At 44.3% G+C, this 22,718-nt stretch overlaps 1 protein-coding gene across 1 annotated transcript; it reads right to left on the minus strand.

Annotated features, from left to right (window-relative positions):
• Positions 1-351: 351 nt before the first annotated feature.
• lbx1a (ladybird homeobox 1a) lies at positions 352-2,532 on the minus strand. The gene is made up of 2 exons (XM_042065096.1): positions 1,833-2,532; positions 352-1,208 (listed from the first exon to the last, which is right to left on the minus strand). Exons 1-2 carry the CDS (start codon positions 2,155-2,157, stop codon positions 730-732), a joined length of 804 nt encoding a protein of 267 aa, XP_041921030.1. The 5' UTR covers positions 2,158-2,532; the 3' UTR covers positions 352-729.
• Between the last annotated feature and the right edge of the window lie 20,186 nt (positions 2,533-22,718).

Here is a 22,718-nt window from a genome sequence, read left to right on the forward strand (position 1 = left end):
AGGAGAATCGTATAGTCTTGACCGTTCGCGGTTACTATATCAAATGTTTGTACACTCTTTTATCAAACGCTCCCAATACGTAGCTATATGCTTAACACGGATGCACACACAGAAACCTTGGATGTGTGCAATTCTGTATCAATGTTTTGGGGATATTTATCACAGATTAGCAATCATTGTAAAATAAAATAAATTCATTTTATAAAGTAAAATTAAAGCATGCATTTAAATTATTTTAAAACACTGTATAGCAATCGTGCTTGCATGGTGTGTGTGTGTGTGTGTGTGTGTGTGTGTGTGTGTGTGTGTGTGTGTGTGTGTGTGTGTGTGTGTGTGTGTGTGTGTGAGAGAGAGAGAGAGAGAGAGAGAGAGAGAGAGAGGGAGTGGGAGAGAGAGAGACCGTGATCTAGAAGTAGCTTCTGAGGACTAGCAAGTTTGATTGCACACACACACGCACCCATACACACACATTCCAGTCCTGCAGGGTCTTTTCTATTTATATGTTAGGTGTGAGGGAACCTCTTATTGCTTTCTCGCAGGTGATTAAATAAAAGAACGAATAGGTTACTCATATAGCTGTCGCTGCATAAATAGATTTTGTGGAGACTGTCCATGCTTGGTTTGAATATTTTCGTTTATATAAAAGTCACATAAATACATTTGGTGCGTTAATGGCACTTTTAGCGCTATCAGAAACCGTGATATATGTGCTGGTACTGTTCTAGAGGTTCAGTCGTCCACCTCAATCTCCTCATCCTCGTCTTCCGAGCACTCCTTACTCGTTGTGTGGTCTGTCAACGGTGACGACGGCGACATTTGCAGTTTGTTTGAGCTCTCGTGGCTGGAGAGCGTGGGAGACTCGGGCATAGGATGTCCTAAAGTCCCGTTGGCGCACTTTTCAAGGTCTGCTAGTTTAGCCATTTTTTCAAAAGGAACCGTACCCGTGGCTTTGGCTGACTCCACGTCCGCTTTCATCTCCTCCAGGTCTCGCTTGAGCTTTGCTCGGCGGTTCTGAAACCAGGTGATGACCTGGGCGTTTGTCAGACCCAGTTGCTGGGCGATTTGATCCCTGTCGGCGGGGGACAGGTATTTCTGGTAAAGGAAGCGCTTCTCCAGCTCATAGATCTGGTGGTTGGTGAAGGCCGTTCGGGACTTCCTTCGCTTTTTGGGAGTATTCCGCGACCCGAACAGTGTCATACCGTCCCTACCTAGAAAGAGAAAAATAGTTAGCAAAATTTTATTTTTTCCTAAATAATTATGCTGAACCAACCTTTAGATAGAAAATATCTCTCATAAGGACAGTGATACCCACTACATTACATATAGCCTACAGTATTGTAGCCCATACAAAAATATAGCACTCCATTGACAGGCAAAAACAGAGTCTAATGATAATTCTAAGTCTGACAATAATAATAGTATTGACAGTAGCCTAATATAAACGGGAGATTGTTTGTATTAATAGGCCTAAAATTGTTGTAAAATAAATTATAATAATATTTTTTTTTAAAAACGCATGAAGCAGACTAATTGCAGATACATATTTAGGAAAACTGTAAAGGATTATTATATTTACAAATGTATACTTTTATTTTCCCTGTTGTCACACAATCTTTCCACCTTCCTAAAGGCCCCATGAAATTATAAAGTCTCATGGTATGCAATGAATAGGTAAGGCTACTTTTAAACTGTCTTTCCTTGTTAATATTTGGGGGCAAAATATATCACTATTTCTGCCCTAGCAGGCCGCAGACTATTTACCAGTAGTATTACACGATGGTGTTTATTTAATATAAGTAACAGTGAAATTGTTTTGGAGAGAGAGTGTTTACCTTCTGCAGCTTGCAAAACGCTCACTTCCAGGCCTTTGAATGTTTTGCTGGCTAGTTCTTCCAAGGCGCACAAAGGAGAGGTTTGGGTAAGAAGTGCGCGATTGGACAGTGGATGACCTGACGAAGGATGCTTCTCCCCGGACGAGATCAGATGCGCTGTCCCGCAAATAGTGTAACTTCGCTTCACTGAGGGTTTGTTGAGGATGTCTTCGATACTGAAGGGCGTAAGGGGCTTGTTGGAGTTGGCAGGTGGAGGCAGGTGATCCAGAGGACTGCGTCTTCGGTCCTCCACCGAGGCGCCTTTTGCGTCTTCCTTGGAGGTCATTATTTTGTTATTACCTCGCGACACACACCAATTATGGATTGCAAATTTTAGGACTATACCCTATCAAAATGTGGATACTAGTAGAAAATATCAATGATCGCAGGAACAAGTGACAGAAATTATGTTGAAAAATCCCGGGATTACAGGTACCGAGTCTGAAGCATCTTTTTGCCGCAGGGTTGAGGGACTAAAAGTCCTGTTAAAGTGCCACTGGTCCAGTCCACGGTCCCCGAGTATAGCGGTGTGGCCACAACGTCAAACAGCCCGACAGAATGCCGCTTCTTGAAACGGTCAGGTTCAAAAAGCTGCCTGGAATCGACCACTACTAACAAGTTATTGTTGATTGGGAGATAATCAATTGTATCCAGTGGCACTTTCCGCCCTCTCTCTCCTAACTCACTCTCCCTTACTCTTTGAGTATGTTGCAGTCCAATGCAGGCTTTAGTGGTGAAGGAGCACCGGTAATTAGAGGGCATGGCCGGGGGGAGGAGCCGAACCCGATTAGAATACTTAATGCTCTCGCTATTTCTTCTAAATTAATGATTTGTCGATGCCGTGTTTATTTCGGTACGATAATAATAATAATAATAATAATAATAATAATAATAACCGTTTGCATCGAATTAGCGCAAATAAATCGCATGTCCATTTTTGTGTTGATATTATTCACTATTTTTCTGATAAATTGACCTACAGCAATTAAAACGGAATGCGTGTTTGTTTATGAAGCTATCGACGAGCCCTGGTTGTTTACAAGGCTAAAAGGCGAATTCGTACTTACTTTCAATAGAACTTGTCAACGGCTTTTCAGACGGCATTTTGGTGGAAATGCCCCCGTGTTTTAAAGATGGTATTGTGAAACCAGGCCGTATATCACAGCTGATAATACCAATGGGCTGAGAGACTGCGTGAGTGAGGGAGGCGTGTGTGTGTGTGTGTGTGTGTGTGTGTGTGTGTGTGTGTTTGAGAAATAGAGACAGAGAACAAGAAAGAGCGAGGCAGAGAGAGCATCATCTCCCTTTAGCTGCACCAAATCCTCTCTACCCATAACTCAAACGCAAAGGACCAGCTTACATCATCAGTAAGATATTCCATGTCCTTTCGATGGGTTGTGCACGCATTTTCGTGGTTATTACTTTCGTTAGACAAACATCTGCATGAACCGATTTCTTTAATGTATGTGCTAACAGTATAGGCTGTGTCTGTTGTCGTGGAAAACATGGGCTAGCCTATGATTGTCATTATATCTAGCATTATAATTCGTTAGGATATAGCCTATGTAGGCTAATAACGTAACGATCATCATTTTAATTGGTGTAGACGTGGATGCATGTTAATGAAAACAATTTTCTTTGTCAAATGTTGGCTTTGGGTGTTTTGTTTTTTTCTTGCAGGCTTAGTGTAGTCTATCTAAGATGATGGCTTCACAACTGGCGCACTGTCTGCGGAGTGTTCGTCTTTCTGTGACAATCTTTGCAGATCCATATGTGCATCCGGAGCGCTCCCCGGTAATGTGTCAGATGTTCGGTGATAAGCAAGCCTTCGACGAACAGGCTGCATGGCCTCGAGTCATGCTTACTGGCAAGCAAAGCGGATGAGCGGTCGTTTATCGCATACAGGGTGATCTACGGGCCCGTATTGCTCCGTGACTTGCAGAGCTGTGAAAGGAATGAGGAAGATGCCAATTTTGCAAAATACGAAATTTTGTTGGAAGAAATACCTTATTATATTATATTATCATATGATATTAGATATTGTCATTGCTAATTTATTATTATTATTATTATTATTATTATTATTATTATTATTATTATTGAGAAGAAGAAACGGGATAATTACAGCGGAATTCACCTTTTTAGCCTTTTTTAATCTGAGAAAGTAGAGACACTTGTATTTACAGAATATGAAACATTAATGTGTGACTGAATGACCTCCTGTAAATTGAATGAGAAAAATGTGTGTGTGCGTGTGCGTGTGTGTGTGTGTGTGTGTGTGTGTTTGCTGTCACTGTGTTCAGTTGTTTCTGCGTTTATCGGCCCTGGCAGGATGGAAGAATAAAATGAATGCATTTCCAAACAATCACATTTCATGTTCCTCAAGCATTTCTTGGCGACAATATTCATTCATATCAATGCAACCTCTAATTTTCTAGACGTGGAAATTCGTGCATATAGTGGATTCTCTAGGTTGAAAGGGGCCTTTCAATAGGCTATACTCAATGTCATTATGATCCACATTAAACTAGATATGTTGACCTATTGTTATAGTTTAAATAAGTCATCGACTAAAATAAAATATCAATTACACATAGGTTATCAAAGATAATTTAGTTAGTCTAATTTAACTTCACTAAAGCACAGCACACCGGGCTAACTTCACATTTTTCATTATAAAAAAAAACAATAGGTTCGTGCTTTTTCAACTTGACTTTATGAACTCTGATTAAATGCCCAGCGTAAGATGGGTTTCAGATGGGACATGTATAGTTTAAGAGTAGCAGTGAATATTCAGCACTGAACAGCCTGCGACGATTAGTTACTTGGAAAGATTAGTTTTATCGCACTGGAAGTCTGTCTGGACAGTTTTATTCCGTAATTTACTCTCTGCTTCCGAGCGTGAGATATCTTATTTCACAGGCAAGCCAGGATCAGCTCTGAAAGTTTGGCTTTCGGTGGCGAGAGCATCCTGGAGATCCTAAATCACGCTCTAACATCTGCGATGATTGATGCTGGGCCTCCATCGGATACTCGCTAAATCGAGCCACATTTTCTTGTCCACGTAGGTCTTCATTTAATCTTTGCAGAGTGATTAGCTTCGAGAAAACTCATGTGTCATGGCATGGAAGAGCATCAGACACTGTTCAGGGGGGGGAAGTGCTGATTAAGAGGACTTTGAGAACATGGAACCACACAGTCTGGAGTTGGCGCAAAATAGCCAAAAATCCAACCAAGGATGGTTGATCTTTGACATTTTGATTATTTGTATTATTATTAGTAGTAATATTACTTTATTATTATTATTATTATTATTATTATTATTATTATTGTTATTATTATTATTATTATTATTATTATTAAATAATAATATTAATAATAATAATATTGTTATTATTAATAATAAGAAGAAGAAGAATTGGGGAAATATAGGCCTATAAGCTACTGAATAATACATTTGCAACTAAAACAACCATAGACCAGTTATTGTTGCAAACTGCATTCAACAGCCGTTATTACATTTAATCAAAATGCTTCTTCAAATTACTATTTAACCACCAACTGGACATAACTAAATCAATGCATATCAATGTGAGCTCTGTCAGGTGTAAAAATTAGCGTCTGCGGGCATGTTTACGGGACACAGTTAGCAAAAACCACAAACCCACATGAAATGCACGTAGTGGCACAAAGCCCACGCATGTCAACATACCACTGGCAGAATGGGAAGTCTGCCGGAATTTACTTCACAGGTGCAAACCTTGGCATACATCAAGAAACCTTTGGATCACATAACCTCCTTTGACATAGGAACATGCGCCATTTTCCCAATGCAGACAAATACTAAGCCATGTTTTCTATCATAACATGCGTAGACAATGATTGGTCAGGTTTTGGGGCTTCTGCATTTCATCCATGCACTTGCAAGACTAAATGGGCACCATTTATACTTGTGCAGTCAAACGGCCAGTTTGTTGGCTTTGGTGATCCAGTGTTGGTGGCATCTGCCTCAGAAAGGTCGATGGAATTTTCTGTTCAATTTGCCTTTTTGCATCACATTACCATTCATGAGGAACCCGACACTGCTCCTGTTACACGCCGCCCCGGAGAAACACACTGCCGTTTGGACAGATGCCCGCGACTAAATGAACTCTTGTTTTTGACTAGCCTCTAGATGACGACGGCCTAATCCTACACACAGATGTTTGTAATTATGGAAGCAATGGCGTCCCCAGGACCGGGGAATATGCTGGAGCTCACATAACGGGCGCAGGCAGAGCGAGGATGATTTGGCAGAGGGAACGGTGAAGGTCGTTTTCGATGCGAATGCGAGGCTAGCCTACCGCAGGTTGTGCCAGCTGCTCCAGAATACAGAGCATTATGGGCGACTGAATATGGGAACTGAAGAAAAAAAATCTGCGTTTGGTCTCATTCTCGCATCAAGTAGGTCCCATTCACAAGGCTTGCCATTCATCACCACTAAATCATCTTCACCAACACCAGTTAGCGAAGTACTATTATAAGAGTTTCTGTTTTGAAAAAGGGAGGGGGGGGGGGGGTACAAATGTTTAGGCCTTATGTTTGCTGCGCCCTATCCAGTGACTTGGAATGAATCCCAGCGTAGATGAATTCACATTTGGCATGGCGGTGCATTTGCAGTAAATGTCTTGTCAACACCATATAAATCACCGTTCAACAAAGAGGAAAGGACACAAAGTTTAATCGGATAGCTCCGAGGCTTTCCTCTGCCAAGGGAGCAGGCTAGCTCGTGTCTATTCCAAAGCAAAGTGAGCGTCACAGGCTTGTTTGTGGTTTGCGCTGGTCTTACGGGAGACCCACCCTCCATGGTCAAAAGGTGCGCCCTGTAGCGAGAATAACTCATAACACAAGTGGTTGTGTTTATGGAAAGTTCAAAATGGAGGTTTCAAATTTCATGGCATATCTTTTTTTGCCACCCTCCTGACATCACAATCCTGAAGTAGGGATGTGCATTTCTATTGGCCATCTTAACTTAATTCATACATTTACATACATTCATACAATTTATCTACTGCCCCTGCTAAATAGTCTGTTGCTTGTGGTATTCAGTCCCGGCGTCATGGGGGGGCTTTGGGGGGCCAGGCCCGCCCTGGAAGTCATCTGTGCCCGCCCTGGACGAGCTTGGCTACACCAGCCAACCCCAATCCCATAGATTGATTTTGAACACGGATTAAATGTAGGCCTATATTATACATTTGTCAATCTAGCAAGTAGCAAAATAAACTTGTAAAATCTGTATTATTCCGTAGCTAATCTATAAGGAACATTAGGTAAGTCTATCACCTAAATGGAGAGGAGGTTACGTGGCGCAGTCTACTTCACTTCTGCACTAACCCCTGTCATCCGATGACAAATATGGTTTATCGGCTCGCAGGTAGACTATATATCGTTAGTAGAAGTAGGCCTAGTAGTTTTTTCTTCTGACCTAGTCGGAGAACAGGGAGCTTGTTACCACTCCAGGGCTGAAGTTATCCGAAACTTCGGGGCTAACTCCCTAACACTCTATCTGAAAGTGGTTAGCAAATGAACAAGGATTTTGGTTTTATCTGCGGATTTATTTTTGCATTATTTTGAATATGACTAGCTCCAGTCTCAACAGCACGTCTGCTTTTCCCACACGCATCTCAGTTGTAACACACATATAACTACCGTGATCAATTTAAGTTCCCGTGCCCCCCCCCCCCCCCCCCCCCCGGAAAGGTGTAATGCCCGTCCATGAATTTGTGTCTGCCGCCGGGTCTGGTGGTATTACTACTAGTATAGCTGTGATATTACTAGTATCATATACACTGTCATACGTTGAAGTGTGTTTAAATCAAAAAGTGAGTATGTTGTAAGTCCCATGTCTCTCAACATGTCTCTCCTTGTCTCTCAAATCAGCAGCATCAGTAGCAAAGCACTCCCAAACTCATTCATCAGACAGAAGTATCTCACTCTCCCTGCCCACTTAGGAACTGCGCTGGTGCCATGCTTTAGAAGATCAGCCTCTGCATGTGGGCACCTCAAAGCACCATTACAGGCGAGGCACAGAGTGTGAGGCCGTAGCAGGGGGACATGGAGGCTGTGGAAAGCGTCTGTGATCTGCATGGAGGCAGGTGAGACTGTGGCTGAGCTCATAGGTTCTCACGTCGGCCGCTGGGGGGTGGGGGTGGTGTGTGTGTGTGTGTGTGTGTGTGTGTGTGTGTGTGTGCGTGTGTATGTGTATGTGTGCGTGTGACTAATAGTTGAGGGGTTGGCTCAGGACCCAGGGAGCGAAACAGGAGACGGCGCTGAGCGGGAACCTGAGCACAGCATCAAGGGGGCGCGTGAGCAGCGTCCCAGCGAGGGAGGGTGGACGGCTGGGCTGGAGTTGGGGGTGCATGGGGGCGTAGGAGGTCGAGGAGCTCCGGAGGAGTGTAGGCTTTGGGGGTGTAGGGGGGGGGGGGGCTGGTTCAGAACGAGCAGGAATGTATCCTGCATTGATGCATGATCCGCTCTCCCTCCACCCCAACACCCACCAGCACCCCTCCACCCACAACTCACCCCCCCCCTCCACGTGTTAAACGTGGCGGAATGGTGAGGTCGGGTGTTCCAGTCGGAAAAGAACCCGAGTGAGGCGCGGAGCCGGTGACATTTAAGGCTTAATTGAGGCGCAGACGGGTGGACAGGGAGGCGAGCGGTCGGCGTTCTTTAAAAAACGATGGGAGATCACAACGCAAAATTGGTCCCCTCGGAAACACATGAGACAAACTCATCTGATGCACAAAGTAGTGTATCATGGGTATAAATCAAAGTTGTGTTCAAAGCACTGTTTCATGCCTTTCCCACATAACCACAAAGATACGTTGTTAAGAAAGGACAATTTAAAAACATTGCCATTGTGCTACACACACTTTAAAAACAAACTCAAATGTGTCCACTTTGGCACAGGGTGAGTAGTGGAAGCTAGCACAGTTGAAGGAGAGCACAGAGATAACAAGTGGCCGCGTGTCAGGCCGGGGCACTTATCGTCCCTCCCGTGTGATCTGACAGCGCCGCTCCTAATGCCTCGGCCGCCTTCGAAAAACTTCCCCGGGCTGACGGGGGAGAAATATGCCCCTGCCAGGGAGAGAAGAGATCGCGAGGACAAAGTGTGTCAGGTCTGCACCTGGGGTAAGCAGCCATGGCTCCACTCCAGCTCCTGCTCCTTCTCAGAGCTGCATGGAGATGCCTCCTCGGGCAGACAGGAGACAACGATGACCTATCTCTCAGCCGCCTGTCTGAAGCTATCAGTGGAGGGGTGAGGACTGCTCTGCTATAGGGGGCACAGAAACACAGACTGGGCAGCACAAGATGAATGTATGTTGAGGACCAGAGAAGGTAAGGACAAGGAGGACAAGGAATTTAATTAGTCATTTCAGACAAGAGAGGTGTTAAATTCCTAGTGCTATAGGTAGGGGATTTCCCACAATGGCCAATCAACAACTGAGCCTATTTACAAACCAAAAACAAAATTGCCAGCAAAGCAACCTTTGTTGGCAAAAAACATCAACAAAACAGAACAGCCTTCAAGAGCATTTCATTACAGCAGAAGCCCATTTAAAAGTCTAACTATCTCTAAAGATAAGTAGTATTGGCATAGTTCCAAAAACTATGTATACTATACCATCAAGTAGTTCTTCATATTTAATTGTGTTTGATTGATTGTGAGATTGATTGTCTTAGTATGCTAAATACGTTTTAGTAATAACTCCTTAATAACTCCTTACCTGCAGTAATGACAACTAAATGTAATACATGAGGATGAAAAAACAAGTTAGCAGTCAACAAGATGTTAACAAGATGTTGACTGAAAAGGATTTCATTTTTGCATTTTAATATAATTTCATCTCTAATAGGATGGGGCCATATTGGTGTATATCAGGGTAACCACTTTAATACACAATTAAAGCTCAGAGCTCGTCTTGACAGATTCTTCATATTCTGCTGCATCTGGTGATCACAGCTAATTTGGGCTTTCAGTTAATACTCCTACAAGCAAATCTGTGGAGTGTGAATGCTGCTTTCGTAATGAAAGCCTGCTGACAAGGAGACAGAAATATTCCTCCCCGACTGCGGGTGCCCCTCTCTCCCCCAAACGAACACGGAATGCTTCACCTGCTCTACCCCTGGGTTAATTTGCACAACACTTCGGAAATGGATTCAAGCAATGCAAACAACAAACAACAAATCCCCTCTTTTTGTTTGTGACACAGAGAGTTTCTTGAGTCTTTTTCCTTGCGTTGAAAAAAAAAAAACACAATGTGCTCTAAGTGCTTGCAATTTGCCACAGACATAAAGGAGAGGCAACACAGCTGCCATTTGGAGTGTAAATATGGAATGTGTTGTAATGGGAGCGTGACAGTTGAAGTCTTCTGTTAATTGTATGGATACTGTGTGCTGTCATGTCCCATATGTTTCACAATAGGTGTATTTTTGGGGCCCTGATTTCTCAGCTTTGGGCAGTGAGCCTAAAAACCTGATATTGACTGCATACTGATAATGTGCTTAAAGAAATGTATACACTTAAATTCAAATTTCACATTGTGTGTGTGTGTGTGTGTGTGTGTGTGTGTGTGTGTGAGGGATGAAGTGGTCGGCTGGTCTGAGGAACAGAAACATTCCTAACAGAAGAAAAACAGATAGCTAGATAGAGAGAGAGGGGGAGAGATGGATAGAGAGGGGAGGAGGGAGGGAGGGTAACCTGAAAAGGAGACATTCCTCAACCATTATAATTAGCCCTGACCTTTTCACAGGATTAATTAATGCCGGCTTTTTTTTCCCTTGATGAAACCACTGGGGACGGCCGGGGACAAAAACGTCCTGATGACGGAGGAACGGGAGAGTCGGTGGAGACACGCCGAGCGAAACAAATGCCTCCTAAAGACCAACCCTCATGCTTAACCTCCCCAAATCAACTCTCCCTGCACACCCCTCTCGCACAACACCTCTCTCTCTCCCTCCCTCCCTCATTCTATCTCGCTCCCTTCATCCCGCTCTCTCTCTATCACTCTTTTCTCCCTCTCTTCCTCTTCTCCTGACCCTGCTGCCTTCAGAGCAGAAGCCTAATCCACCGCTCACTCTAACGGGAATCGCTCTATCTAGCAGAGATTTATGGAGTGACCCCTTTGTGTCAATGGTTGTTTGCTCATCCCTCTCTCTTTCTCTCTCTCCCTCTTTTCCTCTGTCTCCCCCCCCCCTCATCTCTCTCTCTCACTCAGACTAATCTGCCTGGCAGGTAGAAGCTAAGCTGTGAGGTATCAGTATAGAACAAGAGAGAGAGAGAGAGAGAGCGAGAGCGATTGAGAATGAATAACAGAGAGGGAGAGAGAGAGAAAGGGAGAGAGAAAGAGAGGGGGATAAGGGGCCTGATGAATGTTTTTTACCTGAGTGGCTAAAAGCGGAAAGGAGGACGAGTGGACCTTGAGACACGCGGGGGGAAAGCACTTGTTATGATGGATGGTGAGGCGGCTGATATGTCTGGATCAATGCTGTGTGCTCTGCGGCATGGAACAGGTGAGACTCAGATGAGATGGGGGTTGGGGACTGAGCTTTGCAATTGGGTATGTCATTTAGAAAAACACGCACACACACACACACACACACACACACACACACACACACACTTGCCATCTTTCTCTTTTACACACACAGATATACACACAAACCACCTATGAACATCCACAGACACAGACAAAAATTGTCTTTGACGACATACACAGACTCGCATACACATAAAGAAGAACACTTACACACACACACACAGACACGCACACATTCACACACACTAAAGCCCTCCACTTCTCCTTTGTCTTTGGCTCTGCCCCTGCGAAAGGGCCCCCTGAGCATGGATAATTGTGTTGTCTCTTCACTAACACACACACACACACACACACACACACACACACACACACACACGTCCGCTCCCACTCGACATAAACAGGCTCCCACACCTTGGGCCAACTCTAACTAACATGATATAGTCATTACCGATGACTGATTCCCCTGCATTTCCAGTGCCAGCTGCCTCCTCCTTTGTGTGAGTGGAGAGCGAGAGCAGTGACCACCGCCGCCCGCCCGCCTGCCTGAACTACGACTGGGAGACACAGAGCTCTAGAGACAGGCAGCCATGATATCCGCTTAAAGGGGGGGGGGGGGGTGAAAGAGGAGAAAAAGAAAAGAGAGAAGGAGAGAGAGAGGGGGGAATAAAGGGAATGACAAAACAGGAGCAGATGAGAGAAAGGGAGGTGTGTGGAGGAAAGAAGGGCAGAGGCGAGAGAAGAATAGAGGACAAGAGAAAAGAATGGAAGATAAGAAAAGAGAGGAGAAGAGAGAAAGAAGAAACAGAATGAAGAGGGAAAAGATAGAGAAAGCGAGGGGATGAGACGAGAAGAGAGGAGGGAGGAGAGGAGAGGCACTGCAGCTGAATCGGGCAGTTTGTCTGCATGACCAATCCTGCTCAGTCCAACAACAGACTGTCACCCAGACGTCTGATGCTCACTTTCAATTAACCAGCCAGTCAGAGAGACGGAGAGAGAGAGAGAGTGAGAGTGGAGGAAGGGGGAGAGAGAAATAGAGAGATGACTGAGCGGATGAGAGAAACGAGGAGGGGAAGGAGGGAAAGGAAGATTGAGTGAGAGAAGAAAAAGAACTTCGGGGGAGAAAGACAGAGCAAGAGAGAGAGAGAGAGAGAGAGAGAGACAGAGGGCAAGTGGCTTGGGAAGATGTACGATTCACTGGCCTGACACTTGCAGCAGATGTTGCTGCCTATTGAGCTGTTAATTTAACGGGAGTTTATTGAATAGTAATTAGGAGGAGCTCACTTACCATTATAGAGAGAGAGTCTGTGTGCACCACTCCTCCATGTTAGACGAGTGTAAGCCATTCTCTCCCTCCTCTCCTCTTCTGCTCTCTTTCTTTCTCTCTCTCTTTCTCTCTCTCTTTCCATGTCGTCCAAGGGAACATCACCATGGGGCATCTGAGTCAAGATGGGGAGGAGAAATTGGCTTAAAATACACCTCTTTGTGTTCCCTTTCTAAGCAACAGATTGAAACAAGGAGTTTGTGTGCTCTATAAGCCTCTGGTCTATAGAGACCTGATGGCGGAAGTCACAGAATTAATGCCATGATCCGCAAACTTAATGAGATTTAAAAGAACATAACAACAACACAACAAAACATACAAACCGTGGAAGCGCTCACCAAAATCGAACAGTGGCCGGTCAGTAATAACAAATGCTGTTATTTGTGGGCTGCTGTTTTTTAATGTGCTATTTATCAGTGCAGGGTGGAGGTGGGGGGTGCTGAGAAGAAAAATCAATGTTTAATCAGCATGCTGTATGATTGCCTGAGCATCACCGGGCACAAAGCAAGACCTCGCCCAGGCAGACTCTCTCTCTCTCTCTCTTTCTCTTTCTCTCTCTCTCTCTGCCGTCACCCATAAAACAGACGCGGCGCAGGCTGTAGTCACTCATGGCTTCCCTACAATGCTGATGCGAGTTTCATTGCAGCATTACTGTGAATTACACGCATAACAAGGAATACACATCCTTGTCGATAAAAAGAATGCGCCGTTGAGTCGTCTAACTGTTTTTTTTTCTTGTTTTGTTTTTTGTAAGAGGTTAGAGAGCCTAAAGTTATTTGGAAAGAAGATGACAGTGTTGTACATGCACTAGTTACAGCCTTCCAGATGACACAGTTTACGCAATGATGTACACCATCAGGAGCAGATAAAACTATGTTTGGGAGAGTGCTATGATGAAACCATGTGAACAATAATAATCTATTTAGAGGGGAGAGGAGGGGGATTACACTCATCAGTGTGCCTTTTATTCCAAGTGTTTGACACTACTGCTTATTGGCCATTCATTCACTCTCTTACTCATTCATTCACTCACTCACTCCTTCATTCATTCGCTGGCTAGGAGGAAGGCATGCTGGCGCTCCGACTCGTCCATCTCTCCGGGCCTGATGGGACGCCGCGTCCGCTGCCCACTCCGGGGGCCTCCCTCTGTGTCACCTGGCCTCTGTGGCAACAAGGCTCAAGCCTGGAGTCTGCCAGCTCCATACGCTGAAATACACACAAACATATGCCGCCATTGTGATGGAGATGGGCAGCCCCGTCACCGGGGCTCCCTCTTTTCAGCGCCTCAGCCAATGGGGGCCCCTCCTGCGGAGGGCCACAGGTCAAGTGGGGTGCTTTGTGATTGGTGGCCTCTGTGGGGAGGTCCCGAGGAAATGTGAATTAGCCCTCATCAGTGTGAGGTCGGGGAGGGGGGTGTGTGTGTGTGTGTGTGTGTGAGAGGAAAAGGGGGAGGTTTAGGGAGGTGTGTGTGGGGGGGGGGGGGGGCTGACCCCTTGTGTGTCTAGCCCTGGATTGACGGCTTTATTAAGACCGATCCCCATGAATAAAAATCTGAGCAGTCATGAATTTTAACATCCCCGCGGCAGAGGAAGCGATCTCTTAGCTTAACAAATCTCAGCTCCCCTGCCATTTGTCAGCCACTCATGTCATTTAGATTAAATGATATTCACCGCTGATGAGTTAGAGTGAGGACATAATTGAATGTACATCTGCAGGCAATATGCACTGTATTTGCATGCTTATGTATGCTATGCAAATAAATAAATACGAGCATTTTATGATCCAGGACTATCAAGGAGGTTCGGATGCTTTAAAAGGAAATCTTCTTCGCTAAGGGATGCACTGTCTTAAATGGCCTTAAAATGTTCAGGGACACTGAATTGTTTATAACTCAATCAAAGAAGATTTCCAGAAGCAATACTGTAGTAATGGGAAAATGTACAGAGTTAAATTTTTTCCTGAAGGTTATAAACCAAAACAACTGATATTTGTTCCCTCCCCCACCCCCCACCCCCGAAACAGGCCTATTATCGTTCTGTCAGATAACTTAGCAACAAAAGATATAGCAACCAATTTAAAAGAACAGGGTACCTTGGCACAACAATTGCAATTCTTTGTGGAGACTATTAATGTCTTTAAGTTGATTTCAACTTAAAATCCAAATGCACACAGACACAGACAGACACACGCTGGCACGCACGCACACACAGGCACACACACACACACACAAAAACATATGCCCATCCACAGAAACGTACATGCACATGTGCACATATTCACAAACACTCTTGTATACCGACCCACAAACACACACACACACACACACACACACACACATACAGGCACCAGGCATCTGCTGGTCCATCTCAAGCCCTTTTCGAAATGTCACGTTGCCCTCAGCCATCACGGCACTACTGGCTCTAAGCTGTTTAACCTGCCACACACGCCACCAGAGCCCAGGCAAAAACCAGCCGTCTCCAGATCCCATCGCCCCTGCAATTGATTTCATGTTAGCCAGCCAGTCCCTCTGTCCCTCTCTCCCCCAATCAATTGGAGAATGGTAGAAAACAGAGGCGAAGAGAAGCGTGAGGGGTTGCAACCTTTGCTCCAGGTATAATTGAAAGTAAAGGTCAGTGCCAATACCACAGTAATAAGTTAGTTTTGCTATTAGACAATGCTAGTAGTGCTGATTGTCAAAAATGCCCCCCATTTTATTCTTTGTTTCTGTAAACAACGACAAGCATTATCAATAAAGAGTTGAGTCATGTACTGTATATGTGTTCATTTTGGAAAAGTTTGTGAAACAGACAGGGTGAAGATGTGTTTGTAATGTGTGTTTCAATTATAAATAATACATTTATTTATTACAGCTACAAGTGCACTATTATGGCTGTTTAATCTTGTACATCAATTTCATCTTATTTATTGTCCTTTGAAATTTAAATGAGATACACACATCCTGCGGACTACAGTCCCATCCTAAGAGTACTTATTACACTGGGGACCCAGCTAGTTTGCTAGAGTCCACTGAATGAATAGTCTTGTTGCTGTGGGCATGTTCATCTCTACTGCCCCTCAGTGGTGGGTAGAGGAATGGCAGCAGTGTCAAGACCATTAGGCCAACCATGGCTTGTTAGTCATAAGTCAAATTCATTGGCCTGCTTTACCTAGACAAAAAGGATACAGAATGAGATGAAAGATAATGTAATGATCTTGTAACAATTATGCAAATATTATCACACTAATACCTATAACATACACTATACCAATAACATTTTAATGACATTTCAGAAACCATTCCATCATTTCATTCTGTTCTATTTCTTCATACCTCACTTTCAAACAAGCTGGTATGTCTGAGAAGCATGGGAATGTGTTTTGAGTGTTTACTGTCCTTAAGTCTATGAGAGCTTTTCTTCTTTAAAGCCCCTCACAGGCGGAACAGTCCTCCGCAACATACCACTAGTCTCTACTGCCTTTTCACACCTCAACTCCTGGTAATGTCTCACTTGGCCAACGCAATAATCCCTCTCCAGAAGACTGTCGGCTGCCCTTAAGCTTCAGCGCCGCATCCATCTGGACATAAGTCTTTGACTGCCACTTAAAGCCTGGCCAATAAAACAAATGCAACATCAAATCATCACTGCTGGCCCTAGTTTAAGAGGGAGGGGGGTTGACAGCAACACACAACTCCCTATTCCTGTGCTTCCCTGGGGCTCTTCTCTTCTCTCTCTCTCTCTCTCCCTCTCTCTCTCGCTCTTCTCTCTTTCTTTCTGTTCATCTTTCTCTCTTTTATTCCGTCCATCTTAATTTTTTGTATTTTTCCCTCTTCGTTCCATTCATTCACCTCTCTCTCCTTCCTTCTCTCTTTCTTCCTCTCTCTTCTTCCCTCCCTTCAGTGGAGCCCAAGCAAGAAATCACTCCCATTCAGCCAAGGACACAAACACTCAGCACACCAACACAGCCCACCAGCACCTTGAAACACACACACACACACACTTTCTATCTCAACATAAATATCTCCGCTGCTCTGGATAGCTTCGAGATTTATTCTGCTGCCAAGCCAGCAGAAAATTGACTTGTTTCATGGAGGCAGGCTATTGACACACTACCGTTGGGAGAGTTAGAGAGAGAGAGAGAGAGAGAGAGAGAGAGAGAGGGAGATGGAGAGCATGAAAGAGGGGGAGAGAGACCATAGGGAGGAGGGGTGACAGAAAGAGAGGGAGAGCAAGCAACTGAGAGAGAGAGAGAGAGAGAGCAAGCAAGGGGAAAAAGAGAGAGTGAGCGTGAGTCAGGACTCACTCCCCTCCATTATAGGATAATGTAATCAGTATTGTGGGAAATGGCTATGAGTAAAATGGTACAGATGACATTTATATAAGAGGATATTGATGGCATAAGCTGAGCAGGCAGCCGCCCTCCCCTCTGCTCCCGTGGATTGATAAAGAAGCTCATTTAGCCAGTATATCATTCTTCCCCAGAAGAGAAGAGAAAACATGGCAGGCCTGGAGTGGGGCTCGACTGGGGGGGAGTGACACACTGAGCCGGCAGATGAATAGGTTCTGATTCAAGCCTAACCTTTTCCAGCACAAAATGGCAGCCATACAATGCAGTGTTGCCATTTGTTTCCTCTTCTCTTTATCTCCCCCTACATCTCTCTATCTCTGTTTTACTTAGATGATCCCTGGCACCTTGATTGAACATTTCTTTCGTGGCTGTGGAGCTTTTAGTAAATATACCCACTGGTGTTGAGGGGCAAAAAACACTGTCTTCTCTCTCTCTCTCTTTCTCTCTCTCTCTCTCTCTCTCTCCGGCCCTGTCTGAGGGTTACCAGTGAGCCAGAAGGAGGGAGAGAAAGATGGTGAGGTGAGCAGGATTTTCTGCTTGTATCAGCAGTCAGCCATGGTGGTGGAGAAGGGGGTAGAGCACAGGAGAGGATTAGAGGAGAGAAATGGAGAGGAGAGGATAAGAGATGGGGCCAACATTGTCTCCCGACAACCCTAAACAGGCACCCCAGATGATTGTTTCCGAGGCGGGCGATGCCAAGCCCATCTCATTAGATAAACTGAGCCTTTGGGGAAATTGGCCAAGCGAGAGTTGGATGATTACATGACAACTGATGCAATGTTTAGGGCATCGGATGGGCTGCTCATCCAATTATACGTGGGGCAACATAAGATGGTGAAAGCTCAGTGATAGCCCTAAGATGGGCTTAAAGGGCGTGGCATCGCTTAAACACATACCACTTTCTTCGGTTTCCGCGCCGTCCGACCGCTGACGTCATCTTCCACAGCGTTGATCTGCAGGGCCATTCTGCAAGCTTGAAGTCGGGCACTGTGGCAGTCCATGGAAAATTCCAGGCGGTTCGCCACAGCATGTGGTCCATGAACCACACCATGACAAACTCATGACCACTGGCCTTTTTACAGTCCAGACGAAAGTGTCCAACATGTTCCACGGAGACTGCTTTTAATTATTCAATAAATCAATCAATCCCATTCATTCGTTTTGGTGACCTGAGCTCAACCAAATTATTATTTTAACGAAGCTAATGATTAGAGAACCATATAGCGAACACAGGATTTGAAAATGAATAAAACACACCTTCGCACCTAATAAAAACACACCTGTATCAATCTTAACTAACGACCTATCTTGACTCCAGTAAAGGTAGGCTATGTTACGTTGCCATAATGTTTAAGTTGAATATCCACATTTTAATACGGGTTTAGCCAAGCGTTTAACTAAAATTGTATCAACGAAATTAAAAATATTAAACGAGAATGTAATGTCAGTAGGTTTAATGGCATTAGTCGGTGACCCCGTCTCAAATGACCGTGTGGTCATTTTGCTTCTCTATCGTCATCCATCACTAATTCCAACCTGAAATAGATGAATACATTCATGTGGTTAATTTCGTGAACTCATCCTTAATTGGTGCACGGCCACTTGGTTATCCTGCCGCTTTGAGGCTGCTAATTCCCATTCTGTATTAGATTAAAAATTCAGATATAGAAATAAATTGATGAGTCTAGACATGGCGGTAGTTTGGCTCACCCGAGGGTGCTAAATGACTCTGCAGGTCATGCTATCACAATAAGTAGCCCGGTAATAAAAAAAAAGAAGAAAAAAAAAAACACGAACACCAGCCTTCATTGTTAATTATAAGGACTGACGCTCATAAGGGAAATTTGTGTTGAACATGAATAAATGAACATGCTCTGTACATCAGATTAGATCCACATAGTCTGCGCGCACACAACGGTGCATGCTTTATTCTTACTATTTGGAGAAAATCCTAATTGAAATTGTTAATGAAGCCCATAGTGCACGATAGTACCAATAGCCTAGCCTACAATTGGCTTATATTCTCACATCAAAACGGAAACCATTTTCAAAACCTGAAGTAGGCTCAATATGAAGGCCCATGCTGTTCTGCAGGTTCATGTAGTGCTTGGCCATGTCTGAGTAGGCTAGCCTACTGTGGGCAGTCTAGACGCCTGGCAAACGTCTCTATCAGATCAAATGTTTCCGCATGCAGTGTGGTAACGTCCAGTTCTTTTATTTTCTCTTTCAGACCTTCTCTTTGCTGGGTGGAAATACACGCATTTTCTCTTTTCATGCGACCTCAGGTTTCTTTGAGAGTAGCCGATGCGTGGTGATAGCACCGACCTCCGGCTTGACCTTTCGCTCGCTCCATTGTAATTCAATCAGCGCTGCTGGGCTGACACCTTACCCCTGGCCCGGGACCCGGGAACAGAACCCAAACTCGCCTCTAACAACCATGACCGTACCTCCCTCATACCCCGAACTGCTCCGGCCCTCAGCACAGATAACGTAGATTTACGAGCCGCTCTGTTTCCAAATGTTTGTCTACATAATTTTCATGGGGCGAGCGGCTGACACGTTACATTAAGATTATTAATGAGAGGAACGTCTGCGGGGGCGGCGTGGAGGCAGGTTGGGTGTTTCCCTTCAAAGGCGTTTGAAAGATCTGTGTGCTGATTGATGATTTAAATCAGTGGAGAGCTCATTTTCAACACTCTCTCAGCTACACAAGGGAAGGACTTTGCCATTGTGTGTGTGTGTGTGTGTGAGAGAGAGAGAGAGAGTGAAGTGAGTGAAGGTTACTAGAATAGATCTGAAGGAGTGCTTCAAACAGACATGTTGTTATACCATGTGAAGCTGTGATTACTAAGCACTTCTCACAGTTACATACATGATGAAGCACTGCTGCAGAGGTACATCAATGTCAAAGATGGTCTTCCCCATAGCTCATACAGTGGCCTACGCAGCAGAATAGATCTATGGCTAACATAGTCCACCTTCAGTGGTTCTCTAGGCTGTGGGGAAAAGATGTTTTATACAGACACGGACAGTTTCCAATACAAGGATCCAGCCTATAGTTCGAAGATGAAAAAAAATCTGTGAAGATTTTCATTCAAGTTTTCCTTTAGGTCTAGGATTAATCCATGACATTTACAAGAAAACTAACTCAAAAGTGTTTACCTTCAGTCACAAATAGCCCTATAGAACTTTAAAGAATAATCTGTGAGCAGAGTTGTTTCTCAGGATGTTTCTCCTTCTCCTGAAAAATAACTGTTTAGATAAGACTAAACTTACTGCAGTAAAATATTCAATTTTTCCAACATCAAAATTATCATTTCATGAACGGAGCAGACCACAAGCAGTAGAGTGAGGGGCAGGTAAGTACCTCTATGTGCAAGGATGTTAAATTACCTGGGTTCACCAACATAATACATTTTGATATTTCTGCTAAGAAAGCCTTCTCAGTCAGAGTAGTTTGCCATGTTAAACCATTCTCTCATTCAACACCATTTAAGGTACCGCTAAATACTTAGTATTCCTCTTTGCTCTTGAGATGTCTAAACAACTGTATGTCGCCGCACCTTAAAAGCAATATTTTCTTTTGATAGTTTTATGAAATATCATGTCAGTGTATTTAGACGGCTGTTATTTATCTCTCAAATGGCAATCAATAAAGCCACATATGTGGGTATTGAATTAGAATTGTCAGGCCAGATCATCTGTGGTGCACTGTGCGTGCAAACAGTTTAACAAGTCAGGCAGCTGATGCACTTCTGCAAACATATTTCATCCATTTTCTGTCAGCTGCCTTTTCCCCAGCCATAATAATTTCTCCATCTCTCCCTCTTCCGTCGTTTTTGCCCTGAGAGTGGATAAATGCTTTGCTCACTTCATATTTTGAGTTCAACCACGTCCAAATGCGCCGTTTGAGGAGATCTTGTAGATCAAACCGTGTGACTGTCTGCCCCCTGGGCTAAAGAGTGGAGTGCGCTGGCAAGGCCATAAATAATTAAACATACGCAAAAGCAATCACACAAAAATGTTTCTGCTGAAGACTTCAATCGGTGCAGAATAATTTATTAGTCTTGCATTCCTGTGCAAATGAGAACAGTGGGGAAAACACACAGATATAAACACACAAAGATGCAAAGACGCAGACACAGATACACACACACACACACACACACACACACACACACACACACTGTTGTGGCTCTGAAATGAGCACAAGTCTCTGGGGAGATGAGGAAATACGCTACAATAATAATGAGACATTTATCTCAAAAGCCGGCACTGTTTAGGAAGCGGCTGTCTGTGTTTCTCCCTGTTGGATCAGCTGCCCGGGCGCGTCACCTCCCATATATCCAGGCTTAACTTTGGCTGGTAATGAAGGTGTGGGTCAACCGGCTCTCTGGCCGACCCCAAACACGCCTGGGGTGCCAAGAAGGAGAGAGGTCAGCAGCCCACACCAGATCATACACACACACTCTCTCTCTCTCTCTCTCTCTCACACACACACACACTCACACACTCACACACACACACTCTCTCACACACACACACACACACACACACACACACACACACAGATGGACAAAGAGAGAGGGGGAGAGAAGTATTAGTGTGTCAGACAAACATAAAGTGAAACATGTATCTGGACAGTTTTTTTTCTCACATCTTGAGTGATTTCTTCCCACAAAGCCCGCTTAACCTTCTGACTCCGCTTAGGCACTCATTTTGTATGAGAGAGGGACATGTTTTTCTGCAGGGCTGCATTGACTGGAACAATTTCTTAGCGCAGAGGTTAAAGTCACATAAAACGTGTTAAACACAGAAACCTTAGTCTAATCTTTGGGCTATTATGGGCAACATTTCCTCCTCAAATCATATCCAATGGTAATTAAAACAACGGGAACTGGACCAAAAGAAAGCAAAACAAAGAAAGAAATGCTTATTTTACCCTATGCTCTTTAACTATAGACCTCTCAATTACTTAATTGTTTATTCATTAATTAATAACCTTCAATGAAAACATTGGGGATAGCCATAAGGAATACGAGTTGTTGGTTATAATGAAAACAATCATCGTAACAATCATCATACAAATCTGAACGGAGTAAAACAAACCCTCTGCCCTCATGTGCCCTAACATGCCAGTGTGACTTGTTAGTTGTTTATCACATGTATGTTGGCATTTGCTGACCTGGTATTTCGAACATGCTCTGCCCCCGTAGCATGTCAAGGATGGGGGGGTGGGGGTGGGTGTTGGGGGGTAGGTTACCCTCATGTGCTTAAACTCTTTGAATTGATCAGCCCTAATACCAGCACGCAACAATAGCCATGGATACCCGTCTCTCGGCCCGGTCCACCACACGAAGCAGAGGCGAGTTTATCTTACATTTGTGTCTGACGACAGGTGCGGGATTTCGGCATCAATCCCGAGCCTCACCCATCGCTCACGCCGAAACAGGAAAAGCAGTCCGAGAGAGCAGACCGCCACACGCAAGCGACATTCTTCATGGCAAAAGTTCAGCATTTCAGTGTCACGTATCCTGGGGTGCTGCAAAGCTCCATAATGTCCATGTTAATGGTAATAATTTTATTGCAAGAAAGACAGGG

The sequence above is a fragment of the Alosa sapidissima genome, chromosome 16, assembly GCF_018492685.1.
Source record: "Alosa sapidissima isolate fAloSap1 chromosome 16, fAloSap1.pri, whole genome shotgun sequence".
Taxonomy (NCBI): domain Eukaryota; kingdom Metazoa; phylum Chordata; class Actinopteri; order Clupeiformes; family Clupeidae; genus Alosa; species Alosa sapidissima.